Genomic DNA, 19,547 nt, shown 5'->3' on the forward strand with positions numbered 1-19,547 from the left:
ACTACAAACTCGGCAATTTCGTGGCTTAGATTGGTCGGTGTTGCTCACAAAATGAGAGACGCGCGTGGAAAATCTCTTAAATGGTAATTTCCAATCCATCGTGTACGTTAGGAAGTAGGAACACGTTTGCAATGAGTCACAAAGCGTGTATCTGGAAAGTTCCGCCTGCGTCGATGAAGATGCCTTTGGTTTTAAGCTCACGCTGCCAGCTAGGCTCAGTCCAGACCTAAGGCATGGGATAAGGAGTTTGGGCCCCATAGGTGGCTTGGCAGTATGGCAACAGACTTGGATTTTCTAAATGGACTATAGAGTATAAACCATGGGCCTCTGGAAAAAGGCCTGCAAACAACTAGCCCATCACCGTCCGAACAGAAGAAGATAATTAAGCAGGATTCACATTAGTCAAGGATTTCGACCCAAGAGGGAAAGGAGATTCGGAGAAGACGAAGAGGAATCACGACTCACGAGTCTCTCCCTCTCTCGTCATGAAACCCTCGTCTCTCTGACCGTCCCTTCTTTCCCTTTCCCTTTAGTTTTTTTTTTTCTATCTGAAGAACGAGGAGGCGAAGGAGACGAAAGGAAAGCAGACGACTTTAGAGGAAGAGAGACAAAAGCTGTTCCTCTAACAACCATGGATTCAACTGCGGCAGCGGCGGCATATGAAGCACCGGTGAATGAGAAGGAGTCCATGGTCGACCCCTTCCTCGTCGAGGCTCTCATGAACTCTCGTCATCGTCTCACGAGTTAGTTTCAATTCCTATGTATTACTACTATTTTTGTGCAATTTAGACTTTTATGTGTGTTGATTTTTTTCTCCTTGTTTTTGTTTGTCGAAATCTAGGGTTTTAGAGGGCGGGTATGTATTGGACTGATTCTGATGGATTATGATTCGGGTTAGGGTTTTTTTGCATTCTTGATTTGTTTGGAAACTAATTATGTTTGTCAGATCTAGGCTCCGTTATGGAGTTTTTTTTTTGCTTTGCTCATGAGCGGGACGGGAAAAGTAGTTGAGAAAACTTATGATTCTTATGGACTGTGCTGACTGAGGTTTCAATTTGGTTCATTCAAAAGTAACGAGCAAAGTTCGTATGAATTTCTGGTAAATGGAGGTTTAAATTTTATTCTTGTTCTGCTACTTAAACTTATTACTGCCTCTGAATTGTTTTACTACTAAATGCGGTATTGATTGTGTGTCAGAAATCTCTTACTTGGTTTTAATGCTGACTTCAGTTGATTTAAAATCTTCATAGGTTAACTAGATTTGGTCGAGTAATTGATTGTCAATTTGTCATACTTATTATAATCTTGAATTAGTGGGTACCGCTATGTGATCTTCTTTGGAATAGAGTTTCTTTGGCCGAATAACACTCTGCATGATCTGTGAATGTGGTAAAGTCATATGAGGAACTTAACTATTATAGTGATGTCTTGTATGTTATTGGTAGAGACTGAACATTGGATGACTACATATTTGTGTATGAATGTGCTTTGAAAATTTCCATGCTATTTTTCATTTGAACCATAATGCCCTTACCCATCTCAGACAAGTTACTCATTTGAACTAATAGTTTTCTTCAATTGTGATTGAACTAAGTCTAAAGATCAAAGAAATATATTTACTTGATTCCTTCATGGTTCTTTCCCCATTACCATGGTGACTTGCATCTACATTTTAAATCAAGTAGTAGTTGGTTGCCTTTTCTTTCTTTTCTTTTTTTTTTTCGAAATGTAGGGGTATTTTGACAACTTTAAAATTTGTTGGGCATGGCTGATGATGATTCAGTGAGCTTGTGCTGTGTCTAAGCATAGTTTGGGGTTTTTTCATGTAATCAAACTTATTTAAGAGGCCATGTTTCGGCTACATGTTTGTGTATTTCTTTGAGCAAGATGTAGATATATCGAAATGGATGGTGTAAACTTTCTCCTTCATACGCCACATATAGTGAACTATTTTGCGAAAAATTTTGTTGCAATCATATGCTATTTGGTTGTATTGTGCAATAGTATTTTAACCATGATCCCAATGTGATCTACTTCTGACTTTTAATTATATAATGTTGTCTTCATTTCTATGCTTTGGTGATTACCCATTGAATAAATCTTCCCTTAAGGTTTTACCTTTCACGTTACAAATCCTTAGGAATTCTACTCGAACTTCACTGGCTATTTATATCATATAAAATTATGGAGAGGAAGCCATTAAATAAAAGTGGGAAACAAACCATCACCGACAGCAACAGTGAAAACAACAGGTATTACTGTTATCTTTATTACATGATATACTCGATAAGTAAAGGGATATAAGTAGAGGGAAAGTCATTAAAGAGGCTGTTATCATGACTTAAGGATCATTAACGATGATAACAGGAAACATAGCAATAAATTATTGTTATTTCATTAAGGAGAAGGGATTAAGTGATGGTAGGAGTGTTGTTAGCTCGGCTTCTAATCATGACTTATGGTAGAAAAAAAGTTTCCTCCCCGAGAAAATAGGCTGCTTCTTGTGTTTCCCTCCTGTGGTCACTTTTATTTGGTTGCTCAAAATCGGGGAAAAAAAGGTTTGCTACAGGACTTGTAAATCACTAATCAAGCTTGAGGCAGTTGGGTTTTCATGATCATGTATTTGTGTTCTTATTTGACTGTTGCTTATTAACCTCCTTTAGAAGTTGTTTTATTCTTGATGGCTAACATTTGACAATTGCCTTTTGAAAGGCAGAAATTAAAATACTTGCACCACTTCAGACTGCACACGATTATTGTAACAAATGGTGATAAAGGTCAGATCGAAGATAAAAAAAATCTTTTTCTTTTTGAAAGTTTCAATGCTGTTAATACATTTTACATATTTTAAGAAGTTTATAAGATATATTAGACTGTTAACTAGTAGTCTTGTTGTACGACTGTATTTGTGTCTGTATGCTGCGTGTTTCAACTGTGCCCATGAATGAAGAGCTTTTGGGTTACCTGCTTGGAGATCCATCCTTCATTGTCTCATGCATACCGGAAGTTTCTTTTGAGCTCCTTGGTGTTGAAGACATGCTTCATTATTTGCGCGTTTTATTCTCTGGAGGTTTCATTTTTAGCAAACATGACATGTTCTAGTTTAACTTTATAGAAATTGTAAAAAGCTGATGTGCTTGTGGATTATTATGCTCTCACTGTCTTTGTCAGATGATTGTAAGGTTTAATTTCTCTTTATCTTTTTGCCAGTTCTGCGAATGGAACTTGACATACAGAAGTTCTTGCAAAGTTCTGATCAAGACCAATTTGAGTTTCAACATTTTCCTACTTCCTACCTTCGGCTTGCAGCGCATCGTGTTGCCCAACACTACGGGTTGTTGACAATGGTTCATGATAATGCTTTAGATGGTTCAGGAAACAGAATTCTGGTGAGGAGGACAGCGGAAAGCAGATATCCTACTGTTTGTTTATCTGAAGTCCCTGCTAAACTGTCAGATGGTGATAAACGTGAGAATGTTAAAATTGTCATCAGACCTAGGCCTAACAAAGGGTTTGTGAATGAAGGTAGTGAGAATGGGATAAAACGAAGTCCTCCAAGAAGTGTGGAAGAGAGGAAGGAAGATTATGATAGGGCGAGAGCTCGCATCTTTAGTGGTCCTAGTAGTCCGAAGACAGGTGATTCTTCATCCCAGTCCACTATGGTTATGAAAAGTACATGTGTGAGCAGAGACGAGAACGAAGGTTTCAGGAATTCTCTGGTTGATCCAGAAAAAGTTGGTAGCGTCAGGGATGGTGGTTCTTCATCTCGAGTTGCCATTTTGAGAGATAGGGAGAAAGAGCGTACTGACCCAGATTATGACAGAAGCTATGAAAGGTAAGGTTCTATGTCACATTTGATTCACTGTTTTGGGTGTTACTTCATAGAATGAACAGGATGGTTTTGGTTCTCACTTCTCTCTTGCCTGTTACAAACTCAAAGCATATGGCTGCTTATGTGCTTCTATTGATTCAGTTGCCGTGGTTCACTGTTCTCCAATTATATAGAAGTTGTCTAATTAATTACAGACTTCTCACTGAATCCTGCCGCATATTATGTGGGGGTAAGGTATGCGTACTTCTTGTTTGTCTCCAACCCCGCCCATTGTAGGAACTTTGTGCACGGGTGTTGTTGACTTTTGATGAGAACCACACCGGCCCACAGCCACGGACCAACCCCCCTTGCCAACCAAAGCCCAACCGACGCCCTTGCGGGCCGGCTGTAACCAAGGCCCATGGGCTGAATCCCATGAAAACCTTGGCTGGTAGGTTGAGAAGGATCCGCGCTTATAAGCTAGGTTTGGTCCTCCTAGTTTTCCGATGTGGGATCTCATCAGACCTCCCCCCCTTGGGGAGCCGACGTCCACGGCGGCTACGCTCGCCTGGCGGCTGCACTCGCCTGGCGGCTACGCTCGCCCGACAGACGGCAGCCCTTTCCCGGACGGTAGCCCTTTCCCGGACGGCAGCCCTCTCCGCAAACGTGAGTGCCTCTCAATGAAAGCACCAATGATGAGAACCACACCGGCCCACAGCCACAGACCAACCCCCCTTGCCAACCAAAGCCCAACCGACGCCCACTTTTGCCAGCTCTGGTTTTAATCCTCCAATAAATGTCCCAATGAGGGCTTTCTCAGGCCAACCATGAACTAGATTACACAGTCTTTCAAATTCCTTTAAGTAATCGCGGAGATCCCCAGTTTGCTTTACCCTGGACAGTGCTTCGTTGTGATCCACGTATCCTGTTGGGCCGAATCTGGTGATCACCTCCTTTTCAAAATCCTTCCACTTGATTTCTTTTCTCTTCTTCCGATAGATCCGCTCGATCCATTGCCACCACAAATTGGCCTCTCCTTCAAGAAAAAATGCAGCAAATTCAACCTTCTCTGCCTTAGGAATTTGTTGAAACTTGAAATATTGATTGGCTCGACTAAGCCAAGAAATGGGATCTTCCCCTGCAAACTTAGGAAAGTCCATCCTGGGCTTTCTATTGTCGGGTGCTCGCCCCGTCGGTCGCGTGGTCTCTTCTTCTCCAGATGAACTGTCACTTTGAGTCTCTGACATGGATTCTGAGTCACTGGTGTCTGAATGGTGGGAAGCTTTACTGTTGGCGCTCCCACTTTGACGTCGTCTCTTCTGGTTTCTCATGAGCATCTCTTCAATGTGAGCAATCTGTTGCTGCAGTTCTCTATTGCCAGCGTGCATGGTTTGAACTTCCATACTTAAGGCCTGCATATTGGATTCCAAGGCCTCAAGTCGCTCCTTTTTTTTACTTCTTACTGAACACCCTTCTCCTGTACAGAGATAGGAAGTGCATACCAAAATTATAGGAAAAATAAATTCCTGATTTTCCCTCAAGTAAATGGGGGAGCAGGAGGGGGTTCCAATTTCTTGTTTTAATGGTGGTGTATATTCCACTCCTCTTTCACTTGTTTTTGCTAAAACAGACTTTCTTTTTAATTTCCACAAAAATGGAACTTGGAGTTCTATTAAATCCTTTAATTACTAGATGGGTGTTTGTGATGGCTTTTTAGTTTAATGTTCCATTGTTGTCTTCTTTGTCCTGATTTTGCAGTGACATGTGATGAGACTTTTTTAGCAGAAAAGTCAATGTGATGAAACAATGGGATTTTCTTTTTTTCGTCAAATGACTACAAACTTAGTTCTTTGAACTTTTACAGGTATGTAAGGAGCCTTCCGACTAATCAAGCCTTTAGCTTGGCGCCTTTCAATGTCCAGGAGATTCAACTTCCTTTTTTGCAGTATGATGCTGGTTATCTGCAATTGTATCAGATGCGAACTCAAGCTCCCCTTGGTTATGGTCTTCCGGCAAGTCCAGCTATGAACCCATTCAGTGCAACAGGATCGAATCAGACATCTGGGGATCCTGCATATATTCAGTGGCCAAGCGCTGCAATGATGTATGCTCATTCATTTGAGCCGCTGAGACAAACTGTTTTCCAGGTAGACTTGAGTTACTCAAGGCAATTGAAGATTGTATGTTTGTGTGCTTTCATCATTTCCTCTGCTTAAATTTCATCTTTGATGGGAAAAGTTTAACATAGCTGCATTTGATATCTTATTTCTCGAGATATTTTAATTTCTGATGGAGGTTAAGGTACATTAAACATGTGTTCATTGAGTGGCTCCCCTTTACTCTAAAAGTAGATCCCTGAGTTAGTTTTACTCACAGAAGAAGTGAAGGCGCGTAGTTTATGATGGGTTTTCTTGAGATGTTGGAAATTTTAGTTAATTTGTCATTTTGGAAGCTTATTTGTATTCAGCTGTTATTTGTCGACCTGCTTTTCATTCTGATACATCATTTTGCAGCTTCTTTTGGCATTAGTTTTCTAAAAGTCAAAGAATGGTTGGGAAATTCGTGGACTAGATAGATGCCTGTGTCTTTCCCTTTTATGCAAGCATGTGGTATTGTTGTTGAACTTTATATTTGCTCGCTTCTTATTTGGTTTGTCCTTTTTCTTTGCAGGCTCCTTTCTGTCAGCAACCCCTGAGCTTTGACTACCCTCAAAACCATTAGATGTCAAGGGGGGTTTGTATAATTTGATTTCAATATATACTTTGGACTAAATTGTTGCTACTTGGTAGGCGAATCATTTAAAGACCAGTTGTCACAAACCTCTGTACCAGTTCTAGTTTCTGCTTGCCAATTTAAATTTCTTTTTAATTTTGTGGATTGCTGAAGGTAAGGACATTGTTGCTATGAGACGGGGCTGTAGTTTCCTTTTTGTAAACAAATCTGGGACTAAATTGGCAGCTATGCATGTGAAGCATTGCTAAAATTCATATTTGTTGGGACTAAATTGGCACTTCTGTGCCCACCAAAGAGAATCGGAAAAATCAAAGTAAACAACCAGGACAAATAATGAAGACAAAACTTTACCACCGAAGCAGAAGCATCTCGTACATACGTATAAAATAAGAAATGTAACCATTACAAGTTTAGCAGAATAGGTGATCCTGACTCGACTGTTCCAGCTTGGAAGTTGATATATGGTCATATCCATGATTGAAAAGATTCATTCTTATGTTTTCTCAGGACTTACAAGAAGACAGCTCCAAATTTCAAATTTTCACATTTCAGATTATCCAAACTCAAAAGTCTTTCCCAGTTGGAAACAGAGTCAGAACCTTCCTCCATCCATTTGCATTGGCCGACTCTGAATCCTCCACATATCCTGGAACCACTGGTGCCCACATCCTAAGCACTGAACAGATGCTCAAATTGTCCATTGGGCGGAGACCGAAAATGTCCCATCTGCCTATGGTACAGAGCCTGCAACTTTGGATGTGCCACCACGGCTGCCAAATTTTGCTGATGGTGATGGTGCTGCAACACACTGAACGGCTCTTTGTACATCAAAATACTGATGGAGCTTCAAGGTCAGATGTTTTGCTTGATTAAGAAGTCAAACCCTCTAGAGGAAGGAGACTTACCTTCACAAGATCTTTGCCTCACAGGGGAGAAAAAAAATGGTGAGATATAGATATATAGATATTCTCATTTGAACAGCCTTATAAGGCACCATGCAAGCAGAAACTCTCTCCATTAAAGCGGGGATAGTTTACATTCCGAGAGTAACCTGATGCATTCTGCGGCCTGAGTTGTGAAAGAAACCAACTTCTTGTAGTAGAATGGTCACTACCTACTCGAAGTAGGCTTCAAACCGAAAAGGCGATATAAGAACAGCATGGTATAGTTTGCCAAAGACCTGCCAGACCAGAGTAATAGAAATAAATGAATCTCTGGTTAAAACAGAATTGGTGCCTCAATAGAATTTTCCTTTTCAAAAATATTTACCGCATAGAAAACTCATTGGATCTACTACAGAATTGGTCATCTTTTAAGGCGTCTCCTCTAGCACTAGAGCGAACAAGTCTTTGGAATTTAACTGATAGCTCTTCATAGGAATGAAGCTCCGATGGTTCCACTTGTCTAATTGCAGCCTTCAGATGTTGCATTGTTACTTCTGACGCGTCAATGCTCTCCTGATTGCATAGACATTAGTTACTCAAAAATCAAAAGAAAACATAGGAAGGGACAAGGGATCTGGGAACAAACAACCTCAATGGCTGCGATGGCTGCTTCTCGGCATATTAATGCTATATCAGCGCCTGTGTAACCATCTGTAAGAGAAGCTAGCTCTTTTATGCTGATATCAGAACTGCATGGAATTTTGCGCAAATGGATGCAAAATACATCTTCGCGGTCAGCCTCATTGGGAGGTCCCACATATAGCAACCGATCAAAGCGTCCTGTACAATTCTTTAATGCAATCAGCATCAAGCTTGTGGAAAGAAGAAAGAGAATGATCTGGATTCCTGAGTGCATATCTACATGTTCATGCGTGGAAATGATGAAAAGAGAGCCAAAGATAGAAAGAAGTTGGCAAAACCTGGTCTCAGAAGGGCAGGATCAATCTTATCTGGCCGATTTGTAGCAGCAATAACAGTAACATCGACTCTTTGATGCAACCCTAAATTCAATATATTCAAGTCAATGATCATAGAACAAAAGATGCATGCTCTAATCACAAATATATAAGATTGAGATAAGTTTCCATGAGCAGGGAAATTGGGATGCAATGTAATGCTTAATTACTAACCATCCAATTCAACAAGAAGTTGGCTCATAACCCTATCAGAAACGGAAACACCATCACTTTCCTTTCCACGAATGACAGCGAGACCATCAATTTCATCGAAGAATATTATCGATGGGGCATTTGCCCTGGCCTTTGCAAATAGGGACCTCACAGCCTTTTCGGACTCTCCAACCCACTTGCTGAAAAGCTCTGGACCCTTGACTGCAAGGAAATTCAGACCTGCTTCACAGGCAACTGCGCGCGCCATGAGGGTTTTACTACATCCAGGAGGACCAAACATCAGAATTCCTGTTGGTGGACGGGTACCAATTCGCTTGAATGCATCCTGGTGCTTTTGTGGCCATTCCACTGCTTCCATCAGCTGAGCTTTGACCTCCCTTTGGCCACCAACATCTTCCCAGTTAACTTTTGGAACCTCCAGGATAACCTACAGACGGAATAATATCATATATTTGACCAACCAAAACCCTCGCGTACTTATTTAGAGGCTAACATGAAAAATCCTTCTAGAGTGGCAAAAGAAAATCCAACATTGACCATATTTTACGTCCCTAGGGAACAGAATACAATGAAGCCAAAAAAGTGGCGAAAGAGATGGAAAAGAAAACAAAGTACATCGAAACCAATTCTGGCAACCACTCAGCCAGCAGTGACAAATAAACTACAAAAGGTAAAAGTACCAGAAGTCGTGCTATGTCTCCTTATGAGAATGTTTGGATTGCAAGTTGATTACACATATAACATATCCTTATTAAAAAGTTCACTTGACCCATACCTGGTCCACAGCTCATCATACAATCAGAAACATATTAAGGAAGCCATCAGGCCTTGAATAAAATCTGGCTGATAATAATATAGTGGACCCTGGTTCCATGATCTAGATTGACTAAAAAATGATATTCCAAACAATGCAGATGTCAAAATAAATACCTCTCGCATGGCACTAGGCCTCACTTTCAACTTGGCCTTTTCAAAATCTTCAAAAGCTAGTCTCAACATATCTTCTTCTCCCGAAGAAATCCCTTTGGAACTAACACTACTGCCATTCTGAATGTGAGGTGTAACTTCTGAAGCCATTTCCCTCATGCAGAAAGATGGTGGATTCTCATTGGAAACAGGCAAATCTAAGACAAGCGAAGCAACAGAATCTGCGGTGTCCATCAAGACGTCGCTGATATATTTTGAGCAATTAGATCCATCCATGGTAATCTCCGAAAATCCTTCATGTGCAATAGACATCCCACTCCGTTTTAAACTATCACAAAATCTGTTTAATTGTGCATAACGCCTAAGGCAAACTAAGGCTGCCTCATTACAGAGAGCAGCCAGATCAGCACCCACAAAACCATGTGTTGTCATAGCCAGTAGTTGAACTTCAGTATCTGATAGAGAGTTTGGCATTGCTGAGAGAAGGGTCTGAAGTATATCCAACCGTTGTGTAGGGGAAGGAACACCTGCATGCGTGAATTAAAGGAAATGATGTAGATGAAGTCGTGGAAAAAGGCGAGAAGCCTGCATTTAAGGTTTCGAAACACTCGGATGCCCTACAGAAAGATTAGTAATAATAACTTCATTATTTTACAGAACCACAAACTAGCATATGCTTAATGCACTTGCATCAAATCAAGTTTACAGGTTTATTATGATGTATATATTAAACATAGTTGAACTTCATGGAACTTAATACTAATTATTGTCGATAAAACCACTTGAAAACTCAACAAAAATAGAATGCCAAATAGATTTTTAATTGATTTAATGCTTTCTTTTCAGGATATTTTGAAGAAAAGACGCATCAAACAGATATTGTACGAGCATAGGGTATAATTTCTGCTGATGGAAAAACTGTGAATTCTATCCCATATTTGAATATATACTTCTATTAAGGGTACAAATATGTGGAAAGTAGGCAATGCATGGGTTTCATTATGTTCTCATAGCCATCACGCTCTGGAGCTGGAACAGAATTGGCAGCACATCATACCATGATGGAGGGGTCCATCTGACCATTGTTTGATTGTATGTTTCAACTCCGTCTTTGGAATCAACCTGGAACAGAAACAAGGGAAGGGCTGAATCTTGTATTGCTAGGTGTGGGAGCTGCTTTACCTGAGCTACCGTCTGGAAAAGAAAGGCTTGGTTGTGCATTTTTGGTAGTCTGTTGTTCCACAGTAAAACTATATTATAGGCCGGACCTGTTATAGAATGACCACTGAGTAGTGTTCTACCCAATTAGGAGAATGCATGTGGGGTACGCATTCCCCAATTCCCTGTTTGCAGCAATATCTAGTTGTGTGTGACACTGACGTTATGCAGGTCAAAAGTATTCAAACCTAAACCCTGTTTGCAGCAACTCTATCGCAGCATCTATTAATAGCTTCTCCCTAAATTTTATTGATGAACTCTCTCACATGAATTCTCACTGAATACAAGCATTCGTACTCCCTTTCTTAATTCTAGGGTTTTCACAATAATAATATTTATAGTGACTTTAGGGTTTATGAACAATTGCCAAAATATCCTTAAAAGTTAGGGTCATTTACAACATAAAAGACATCTGCAAATCAGTTCCCTACAGCATCATGTGCTCAACCTGATTCACTTGTTGTTCAAGATAATAAAGGGGAGAGTTCAAGTGAAAAGAAGCTGAATTTCAACAGGTACAAGATAAGGAGTCCAAGATCATGTACAAAACGATAGAAGCACCATCATTACAGCCAGGTCTTGATACTGAATCAACTCCAAATTTGCTTGACAAGGAAAATTTTCTTCAAGAAAACAAGGCTGGAGAGGAAGCGTATCCAGTTGGGGTAGAATTTTTTACTACTGGACAGCCTCACGCCATATCCAATACATTTCAAAAAAGAGTTCCATATCAGTCTTGCAGAGTTGAAAGAAGATGTTTTGATGACTGAAGTGGTCAAACCAGAATTGTTAGCTACAACAGAATCTGATTTGAGATTAAGCTTACAAAAAAGTGATGTTGAGTTACAGATGCTTAAGATGCACGGACCTGACTTCAAGATTCAATCTACCAATCAAGTCAACTTGATGGAACCTATAGAATTTATTGACTTTGTCGTTCCATAAGAGTTTATTGGCTTCAGACCATGAAATTAAAATAAGAGAAAGGTAAAAATGGAAGATATTGTAGAATTACCAATTTCAATCTCTCTATCAAGTCTTCCAGGCCGTCTTAGAGCAGGCTCAATACTATCTGGTCTGTTGGTAGCAGCAACTACAAGAACACCATCATCTCTACTAACTCCATCCATCAAATTCAACAAGGTCGCAACCATTCTCTGAGATAGCTCTTCGCCTCCATCTTTCCGAGATGGTGCAATGGCATCCAACTCATCAATGAAAACCTGTAAAATGAAAGCCATTGATTACTATGTGAGAGTAATAGAGAATGCTTAGGGGAAGTTTCTGAGAAGCAACCGTTAGTCATTCAATTTATAGGCAATGACTTCTGACCACCACTACAATGACTGGGGGTCAAAGAAAATGAACAAATAAGTACATTATAAATAGATCAACGATTTGGGATTCGTTGATTTACAGCAGCCTCTCTAAAGTTTCAAATACCACAAGTACTTAAAAAAAGAAACAAAAAAATGTACAATTAATATCTTCCACAGGACAGAAACAGGTTTCCAAAAATCAAATATTATCATAACTAAACACAACTTCTTTCCAAGATGGTGCTTTGCATTAAGCTTTGAAGTTCCACTCTCTGTAATAATTTTCTTGAGGCCTTAAACTTAGTCTCTTTGTAATTCTTTTGTACCTGCTTGTTGCTCTAAATAAATTTTTCTATTCTAAGAAAACAACCATCAAACATTAGATCAAACATTAGGCTGGGTCACAACACTTCCTGTCTACTCTAGACAAAACCTTCAACATGGCTCTAATTTAATATTGAAAACTCAAACAGTTGATGAAATTTTTAACTCCCACTATTGCACTACCACTTGAAATTTCTAAAATTGATCACGAGAGCATAAAAATTATAAGGTCCCAAAACCCTCTATGCCAACAGGGCACAAATAAATTCTACCATTGAGAATACGAATAGTAGACACATACTATAGAGATTCAAAATTCAACAGTTCTACAATGAGAAGCAGAAAATATTCGGATGTAAGAAAATTGAGTCCCTCAAAGAGAATAAATCTAACCACCGCAGGTGCAGCTTGGCTAGCTGACTCAAAAACTTTGTGCAAAGCTTGCTCACTCTCTCCATGATACTGACTAACAATTTCAGGTCCATTCACAGGGAAAAGTCTGACACCGGCATCATGGGCGCATAGTCGAGCCAAAGACGTCTTTCCAGTTCCAGGGGGGCCATGAAGAAGCACTCCCTTTGTGGTTCGTAGACCAAGACTATAAGACAATATTAATGTTCAATGTGTGAAAAGTGAAAAGTGAAAACATACAAAATGCAGGAAATTATAGCTTCAAGGCATAAAATTCAATGATGTAAATACAAACACACTTAAATAATGGACCAAGAGTAAATGAACCAAAGCAGTGAAAAATTATTCTCCACATAGTTTTTACAATTGGTTTCATTAATTTGAAAAATGGACAAACTAACCAACCAGAAAGTTGGCTAATTCTGGTCTGCATGATTTCACCAGAAATTTACGAGGGATACTCCACAATATAAGGGAAAATCAACCAAATTTTTCTAGAACTTGTATTCTTTCTAATAATCTAACACCAACCCAATGAACAGAATGTAAATGTGATGAAAAAGAAAAAGAAAAATGGCTCAACAGATAACTAAGATTGATATATGCAAATAAGATCTACACAAACATACCATATTCACAAAGTACAATTACACAAAAGCAAAATGTAACAAAAAGAATAGAGAAAAGGAGAACCAAAGAGAGAGGCATCAAAAGCATTTTCTGCTTCATACATAGGCACATATGAATATATGAATCAAATAATATTTACATCTTTACAAAAGAACAATTGGTACTGCAACTTCTCAAATAAATCAAAGAAAAGCACATCCTTTTAAAGGGAGGATGTACTTCTAAAGGCAGGATGTGCTTTACTCTATGATTTTTTTGGCTTCCTGATGAGAAAATTAGCTCAAGATGACAGTTCACAAAATTTTGAGAAAAAACTATTAATTGGGAAACTCAAAGAACAGAAGATTCACAATGTTGTAAACCAAAATATTTATAAAAGGAGATTGAATGTCTTCCAATTGTTTGTCTAAATGCCACTCATGCTTGTATATGACTTGGGTAAACCTCCGTGTTTCTATGTATTTTCCAGATTTATATACCTTTGACAGATTTAAACTGAACCACATAACTGACTGGCTTAGGAAAGGAAGCCAACATGAAGTCCAAAAAGCATGTGAGAGTAGCTCTCAACATTACTGATTCAAATTTCCGATGTCACATATGAAATCATATATTTCATAACACTATTTTATAATGCTCAATATGGCTTACATATTTCAATCAATATATTTTCTTCAACTTATAGATGTCATACTATACCCAGTATAATCACAATTTATCATAAAAAAATTCTAGAGCACAGCATCCATTGTGAAGAGTCAAGACTGCTTATATAGAGAAATGATCAATCAGATATGAGATACCTTGCCAAAGTCGCCTTCACAGATGATGAGATTATTATATCCATCAAAACTGCATACTCTTTAGATAGACCACCCAATTTAGAAATATCGCTTACCATACTTGCTTTTGCATTCTCAAACTCAAGTTGCAGACCAGGTAAACCTCTCTTTCCTGGTGATTCAGATCCTGACCCCAATGGTAAATATAAGTGTACTTTTGTTTCACGGCTTACAACATAAGCATCATGCATATGATCAACAAAATTTGAAGCTTTAGGATGCAATCCATCACTTCTTTGGTTCACTGGGTCTTGATTAGAACCATCTGATGGGAGCTCACCACGTATCACATAGAAAAAGCAAAGCTCTGAGAGCATTGGGATGGCTACAAGATTTCCACAAAGTAAACTACGAGTATACAACCATGAATTAGCACATGTCTGCAGAATTTTCTTAGAACTCTCATCCTTTAATGAGTCAGTAATATTAGCTGAACCAATAGAAGAACTTATTCGACTGAGCACACTAGAAACTGGTTCTTCGGACATTGGGGAATCTAAGTGACCAGAAGTAGGGGAGTTAAATTTAGACTTATGCAATGGCGTCTTAGGGGATGATATTGTCCTATTTTCGAATCGACCATGAGATTTCTCAGCATTAAAGTCCGATGTAAACAGCACATTTCTTTTAGTTTCAACTCGAGTTTCCAAATTTGCAAGTCGTAAATGCAATTCCTCACAGTTACGCAATAAGGGACGACTGACTAAAGGTGTATGTGTTTTATCACTTCCGTTTACGCTATGGGTAAGGAACTGGCTTTGTACTGAATGAACAAAAACAATTCTGCCCGGAGAAGGATAACCCATAGTGCTCGAAAGATTTGAAGATAATCGTACTCCATTCTTCAATATCTGAAAACGAAGGGAAAAACAGCGGGAAAATATGAGACATTAGTCGACTTGTAGACTAGAACTTAAGGGAAATTATTCACTAGAGATAAACAAGCAAACAGATAAGAAAAAAAAAAGTCCATACACCCAAAAATGCAAGCCTTTTAAAGATGTGAAATCAGGTTAACTTTACTCATGATATCCCCTAAAATCCATATATGTTGTGTGGAAACAGAACTCCGAAAAGCTTCTTGCAACAATACTTCTGGTGGGCAAATTAACTCAGCGATTTTTTAACTCGATGGAAAGTTGAAAGAGAAATAAAAATCCATGGAGCACTCTAATTCTATATCCACCAAATATTTTTTCACCGACTATGGCCTAGTTTGGCATTACTCGTGATTATCGTAAGTGGCTTACAGATGATCTTCTAAAAGCTTGTTATACAAATATTAAAAAAGGATACTACAATCAATAAAATGAGTTACAAAACAAGAAGCAGAATCTAGCTTTTAAAAAGCAACACCCTAGAAGCTTTTAAAAGCATCTAATGATAATTTTTTGTAAGCTCCTTCAAGAAAACTACCAAACACCATTTCCCATAAGAACGAGAAGCACCTAAAAGCAATAATGCCAAACTCCTCCCATAATAAGCTTTTATAAGATATTTCTTTAAGCCGTTTGCACCTACATATATGTGGTTCATCAATGCTTTTGTTTCTACTTTAGATTATGTTTGTTATTCAGCACCATGTAAGATTTCGTGAAAAGATGTGTGATTTAGAAGTAGTGTAGGTAGGTTCCTGATAACAATTACAGCCATATTAGAAGTTTCTGTCCAAAGATACAGAGGAGCCTTCTGGGCAGCTGATACCTAATATGATAGAAAGTCTTCGTGCCAGTATTGATACAAGAAGTAAACATACTGGGCAGTGTCGAATTCACAACACGGATTGGAATTGTTGGGATATGCATAAATGATGTGAAATGTCTCAAAGAAAAACAATAAAACCAGGTGTTAGATAGCAAAGGTTGGCATTCCAAACCTTTCGAGAAGGAAATACTGTAGCGAGGGCAAAATATTTTCCGGCGTCACCCGATGTATCATCTGAAGAATCAAATATTTTATCACATTCATCAAATACTGAGCTGAGAGGGAACCTATTAGAGATTCTGCCCTGTAAAGCAGCAAGTGACACCTGCCAAACATTACAATGGAGAGTCACTTTGGCAGACACCAACAACATAAAAATGTGAACCTAAGAAAATTATCAGCAAGCAAAGGAGAGAACCATCTTCAAGAAGAAACAAAACACAGAGAAGCCTAATGAAGCGAATTAACTCCCAAAATTGTGTTCAATAATTTATTTTCCCACAAAAAATGTGTTCCACTTAGGTGGGTGACTAATGGATTTGGCAAAATCCATTAAGTTTGATAGCAAAATGAGAATCTAGAGAAGTAGTTCCTGGGTTAGTTTGTCCTTTGGAACATAAACCCTATGCAACATTCCTTTTACCAGATGGACCAATTAGCAAGTTTTCCGAATTCTAGATTTCTTTATAAAGAACAAATGCTTTAACTTCTCATTCAACTCCTATATTTATAACTTCAAGATGATGGTGAAAACACAAGCTATGTATGTATGATTGAATTTTTAGAACTTATGCTTTAATATAGTTTATTTTTTAGTTCAAATTTTTTTTTTTTAAGCCGACTTTTATGAATCTGCCAAAAAACTTCCAAATAAACAAGTCTAATATATAATGCATTGCTTCAGCAAAAAGTAGCAAATCTTATGAGGTGATTGTTGAAATTAATTCTTGGACTCCTTTGACGCCCATCCCAAATCAAAGTCCAGATCTCTCTCTTTGCATGGTCAGGAAGTGGCTCCATAATTTTAATCCTATAGACTCTGTCACTCAACCCCTTGAAACGAATATACCTATATATCAATAGTAATGGAGCATGCTAGAAAAAGATTGTGAATTACCGATACAAGAGAACCTGAAGTAAGGGAAGAAGCAACCATAGAAGATTCTGAAAGCCAAATTTGGCAGCCTCTGGATTGAGGCTTCACCTCAATATCAGTCACTTCACCGATGAATGCCGATTCTCCAATAAGAGAAGGATATGTGCTAGAAGCTTCCAGAAGACGGCGTCTGAGATCTTCTTCACTAACTTCTACATCATGAGGTGTTGAGGGCAGTGTTTGGGGAGATGCAGAGTGGTCAGGATTCGACAGCCTTGACAACACCTTTGAGTGCTTCTTTGTCTTCGAAGGCATTTCTGGAAGAGGGGGTGAAACTATTCAAGTTGTTCACAAAGGGCTTGCCCGTTTTGGGTGTTTGGGGATGTTGTTGGGAGGTGTTGGGTTGGGAGGGGTTGAGAGGTGTTGGGAGGTGTTGAGATTTTTATATATAACCTAATAGAGAAGTTTTGTCCCAACAGTCCCGAACGCCTGAAACAGTCAAGGGTTGAGAGGTGTTCGGGACGAACACCTCCCAACCCAACACCCCTGAACACCTCAAATGGGCAAGCCCAAAGTATGAACAATAACAAAAACTATCATATTGAAAACCAAATTTCCACAGTTGATACTACACATAGGAGTGCACCCAGATACAGAGGGAGCGAGAGATAATAGCATAAAAGCAAGAAACGCCATCCAATATTTGTTAAAGAAAAAAACTTCACATGAATTCTATCAAAACACCAGCGGACCAAGTAAAATTCCACGTACCAAAAGAAATCGCCGAGATAGTAGCATAAAAAAAACTAAGTGGCTACAGCTACAGATGATGAAAAAATACAAATACAAATACAGAGCGAAAAGACCGCAACTAAGAGAAAGAGTACGTAGTAATACCTTGAAGCTAAACGGCACAACCTTTCTAAGGGTTTTTCAGTCGGAATACCGTGCTTTCATAGACCAAAATCCTTGTCCCTATGTACCCTCCGCCGGTTGAGGCCTTGAATTGCTGCGGTTGGGAGACGTGTTGAAGCTTCGAGAAAGGAAGTGAGAGGTTTTCGTCTTCTCTCTTTCTACCGTCTACTGTTGTTGAAGCTGTGAAGTGAAAACGAGGGAGACGACGACATGACGAGGGAGGATGTAGGGGGTTTTTTACGTAGGGTTTAGTGGTTAATGCCTTAATGGTGGTGGGCTCCATTGTTTTCCCTAGAATTGTAGCTATAAACTTTTGCTAAAAAAATAGTAAATTTTAAATGGTAAACCTAAAATCCTAATTACTAAGGGCTTGCCCGTTTAAGGTGTTAGGAGGTGTTAGGTTGAGAAGTGTTGGGAAATGTTTGTACTAACGGTCTCGAACATCTCAAACAGTCAAGAGTTGAAAGATGTTAGGGACAAACCCAACCCTCCCCAACACCCTAAACGGGCAAACCCTAAAATCAAAATTTTAAATTCTAAACCCTAAATTCTTTTCGTAATCCATGAACCACCGGATTGGGAGCTCCAATTCCCATCGTCTCTAATTATCTCCAATTTTGATCCAACGGTTATATGAATGACTACACATCAGTTTGACAAGGCTTCACACTCAAGTGATGTGCACAAAAGGGAAGTGCGGAGTAGGCAATCGGCATCCTAGGCAACGACGATGGAGTTTGGCCAATACGGGGGTCGCATGATGGTCTTTGATTCCTTGAATTGATAACGATGAAGAAGAGGATTTATATGGTGTCTAGTCATGAGAGGAGGAGAGTGACTGATTCTAGTAATGGGTTTTGGAGGAGATTTGATTCTTGGGAGATTAAAGGCATACGACTCTACATCCTTGACTGAAATGTTCTTGAAAGGTTGCCCCAAATTGGCGACATTTGTTACAGAAAATGTAAAAACTCAATGGCTAAAGACTGGTCGAAGCATCTGTTGATGGGAGGAGACCTCAATGCTAATACAGCAGTTTATCAAGGGAAAGGTATGTTCTGCTTCCTAGACACCCTCCATTGGCGGCATATACCTATAGCTTCATACATACATATTTGTCCTTTCGATATCATTTGCATTGAACTGAAAGACATCCATTTTGTAGTGGTGGCATATGCAATAGTTTTATGCATAATCTCATTAGGAATGGAAAAGATACATTATTATTTTGTACCTAGTCGGAGAGCATCACTGGTATGCACCTTACCACCAAACCAACACCATCATTGACATTTTGTATATTGTAGAGAATTTGAAACCTTTTCAAATACACGTCAATACTCTCATGATTATTGCCATAATCATCCTGACTATTTATGTGTTTAGTACTTTGTGCCTCAGCATAACTATCAAGATTACTGACAATTGCTGCTTTGTCATCAAATTTCAAATAGCAACTGTTGGAAGACCATCTAAAACCATCACCAGAGCATGTTGAAGATTGAAACTCAGAGGAATTATGATGAACAATGCATAAAAAAGG

The 19,547-nt window shown here is 39.0% G+C and overlaps 2 protein-coding genes across 4 annotated transcripts; one reads left to right on the forward strand and one right to left on the reverse strand.

Moving 5' to 3' along the window:
• Nucleotides 1–398: 398 nt before the first annotated feature.
• LOC120011853 lies at nt 399–6,688 on the forward strand. Its single transcript, XM_038862994.1, has 4 exons — nt 399–743; nt 3,211–3,835; nt 5,676–5,958; nt 6,482–6,688. Exons 1-4 carry the CDS (start codon nt 632–634, stop codon nt 6,530–6,532), a joined length of 1,071 nt encoding a protein of 356 aa, XP_038718922.1. The 5' UTR covers nt 399–631; the 3' UTR covers nt 6,533–6,688.
• Nucleotides 6,689–6,890: 202 nt separating this feature from the next.
• LOC120011851 (calmodulin-interacting protein 111-like) lies at nt 6,891–18,249 on the reverse strand. Of its 3 annotated transcripts, XR_005471164.1 has the most exons (13): nt 17,987–18,249; nt 17,111–17,406; nt 16,166–16,318; nt 14,251–15,140; nt 12,800–13,004; nt 11,779–11,986; nt 9,549–10,072; nt 8,619–9,045; nt 8,409–8,489; nt 8,078–8,268; nt 7,814–8,001; nt 7,450–7,724; nt 6,891–7,352 (listed from the first exon to the last, which is right to left on the reverse strand). XR_005471164.1 is itself a non-coding variant. In XM_038862992.1 (12 exons), exons 2-12 carry the CDS (start codon nt 17,402–17,404, stop codon nt 7,655–7,657), a joined length of 3,231 nt encoding a protein of 1,076 aa, XP_038718920.1. In that variant the 5' UTR covers nt 17,405–17,406; nt 17,987–18,249; the 3' UTR covers nt 6,891–7,654. The 3 variants fall into 3 exon arrangements, 2 of the variants coding, with proteins under 2 accessions (XP_038718920.1, XP_038718921.1); XM_038862992.1 differs by having other exon boundaries at nt 6,891–7,724; XM_038862993.1 differs by lacking the exon at nt 17,987–18,249 and having other exon boundaries at nt 6,891–7,724; nt 17,125–17,257.
• Between the last annotated feature and the right edge of the window lie 1,298 nt (nt 18,250–19,547).

This window comes from Tripterygium wilfordii, chromosome 13 (genome assembly GCF_013401445.1).
Source record: "Tripterygium wilfordii isolate XIE 37 chromosome 13, ASM1340144v1, whole genome shotgun sequence".
NCBI classification, from domain to species: Eukaryota; Viridiplantae; Streptophyta; class Magnoliopsida; order Celastrales; family Celastraceae; genus Tripterygium; species Tripterygium wilfordii.